General features: G+C 43.4%; 1 protein-coding gene across 1 annotated transcript; it reads right to left on the bottom strand.

Moving 5' to 3' along the window:
• Nucleotides 1-478: 478 nt before the first annotated feature.
• Nucleotides 479-1935, bottom strand: LOC127257173 (nicotianamine synthase). The gene is made up of 2 exons (XM_051283537.1): nt 1232-1935; nt 479-1122 (listed from the first exon to the last, which is right to left on the bottom strand). The coding sequence occupies exons 1-2, from the start codon at nt 1862-1864 to the stop codon at nt 799-801; spliced, it is 957 nt and encodes a 318-aa protein (XP_051139494.1). The 5' UTR covers nt 1865-1935; the 3' UTR covers nt 479-798.
• Nucleotides 1936-2267: the final 332 nt, after the last annotated feature.

Below are 2267 nucleotides of genomic sequence, written 5' to 3'. Positions count from 1 at the left end.
TATCGTAAAAAAAAAAACTGGCTTAAGTATTTCAGATAAATAAATAAAAAATTAAAAAATAAAAAAAAAAAAAAAAAACCATAAAAAATACATCTGCATTGTACTAATAAACGCAACACATACTTTTGTTGGCAGTTAGAGTGATGCTTGGGTCAAATAACCACATATATAATCAAGTGGACAGTAAATACTTCGATATAGTACAATTTATTATTGTATCGTATACAAATATATATTGTGACTGTACAGTGTTGTGTAATTATATGCGTGAAATTAATATATATTGAGTTATATGTACTTATATTATGTGTCATGTATTGTATATTATATTATTTAGTGTTGTAAAACATGTATGTGATGACTTGATCAAATGAACACCGTAATGATCAGATTTGACTGAATTTAAGACACGATGAACGCATATAATTTATAGCATAAACACATTAATTTAAATTACAACTATGATCAAGCCAAAAAATGAAACCAAACAAAAAGATAACTGATATTGAATTAATAGAAACGAAAAATCGTTTAACAATAATGTGGTGGTGATGTTATTTGTTCCAAACACAAGCACTGCATTTTCTTGTACAACAAAGATAAGGCAAAAAAAACAAAAAAAGAAAAAGGCAAACCAAACATCAAACAAACAAACCAGAGAATAATGATTAATTGATTGATTGAAACGACGTCGCATCGCATCGCATCAATCCATCGATTAATAATAATAATAATATTATGGTAAGAACAACAAATGTATCTGGAGGAGAGGATCAATTAATAGTATATGGCAATTAATCAGCAAATATGCTCTTCGGCGGCCGCCAATTCCTCCACCAGACTCATCGGATTACAAGCGAACGGCTGAATCTCGCCGCACTTGCTGCACAGCGCCGCCGCCGCCGCCGATTTCCCGACGGCCGCCGCCAATTTTGCCGCGCACTTCCGCGCCACGACCACCGAATTTATTACCTCGTCCGTCGGATGGTGCACCGACAGGACCTCGAACCCCCGGAGCTGCCGCGGGTCCACCACCGGGTACAGAAACGCCCGGGCGCCGTGGGCGCTGCGCACCACCAGCACGGCGCCGGGCGCCATCGACTTCTCCAGGTGCTCCACCACCTGTGTAAAAAAAAACAATGTCGAAATTATATATTATTAACAATAATATAATCAAATAATAACGATTAAATATTTTAAAATATATATATATATATATATTAACAACAACCTGCATCTTCTCCTCCGCCTCCATCCCCACCAGCGCCGCCAGGAAGACGACGTCGTACTCCCGGAGGACCGCCGGCGGGACGTCCATAACGTCGGCGGTGTGGAAGTTCATCCGCCGCGCCAGATCGGGGTGCGGCGCGACGAGCCGAGCCGCGGCGGCGTTAGCCGCCGGGTTGATGTCGAAGTTGTCGAAAACAGAGGAGGTGAGGTGGCCTGTGGCGAGCACGATGGAGGTGAGCGGCAGGGGGCCGGAGCCGATGAAGGCGAGGCGGCGGGGGTCCGGCGAGTGGGGGAGGAGGAGGTCGAGCTCGAGGCGGCTGAGCTTGAGGTAGTTGGAGTAGTAAGGGAATAGGTGGAGGTGGTCGAGGGGGGAGTCGAAGGCGGCGAGGGCGGCGGCGTGGTGGCTCTCGAGGAGGCCCTCGGCGGCGGAGCAGAGGCCGATGAGTTTTTGGCGGGTTTCTTGAATTTCGGCGCAGAGTTTGGAGACGTCGATGGGATGCGGCGGAATGCAGGCGCGGACAAGCTGTCCGAACAGGGCGTTGACTTCTTCGGAGGGGTCGAGGTTTTCGAGGGCGGCGATTTTGTGGTAGAGGTCCGAGATGGTCTGGACGAGGGGATCCGACAGGCACACCATTTTGACGGCGGCGGTGGCGGCGGCGATTTGGGTCGGGTAAGGGAGTGGTGAGTGAGTTTGTATGTATGTATGAAATGTTTGTTGCGACCGTGGAAGGGTATTTATGGGGAATTGTGGGGCCTACGGGCTCACTATATATATATTAATTTTAAATTATTTATTTATTGTGAAATTATGGTGAGTAGTTTATTTATTTATTTATTAGTATTATTATTGGTGAATTAATTGTTCGCTCTATTTTTAATTATTGATGAATTAATTATTCCTTTAGAAGTAAGAATTGCATCTTTATTGCCGCCTATGATAGGATTGGTTTATTTTATCTTTTGTATTAAAAATGTAAAAAATAATAATAAAAAAAATTGTTTCATAAAAGATGATGAGGTGGTATGAAGAATTAACT

Source organism: Andrographis paniculata, unplaced genomic scaffold, assembly GCF_009805555.1.
Source record: "Andrographis paniculata isolate CXL003 unplaced genomic scaffold, ASM980555v1 Contig12END, whole genome shotgun sequence".
NCBI classification, from domain to species: domain Eukaryota; kingdom Viridiplantae; phylum Streptophyta; class Magnoliopsida; order Lamiales; family Acanthaceae; genus Andrographis; species Andrographis paniculata.
This window is presented reverse-complemented; position numbering and strand designations above follow the sequence as displayed.

Excerpts from the sequence above, each read along its gene's own strand:
- LOC127257173 (XM_051283537.1), bottom strand. The coding sequence starts at position 1,864 with ATGGTGTGCCTGTCGGATCCCCTCGTCCAGACCATCTCGGACCTCTAC. Across the intron at positions 1,123-1,231 it reads AGGCGGAGGAGAAGATGCAG|GTGGTGGAGCACCTGGAGAA; the intron begins GTTGTTGTTAAT and ends TTTTTTACACAG.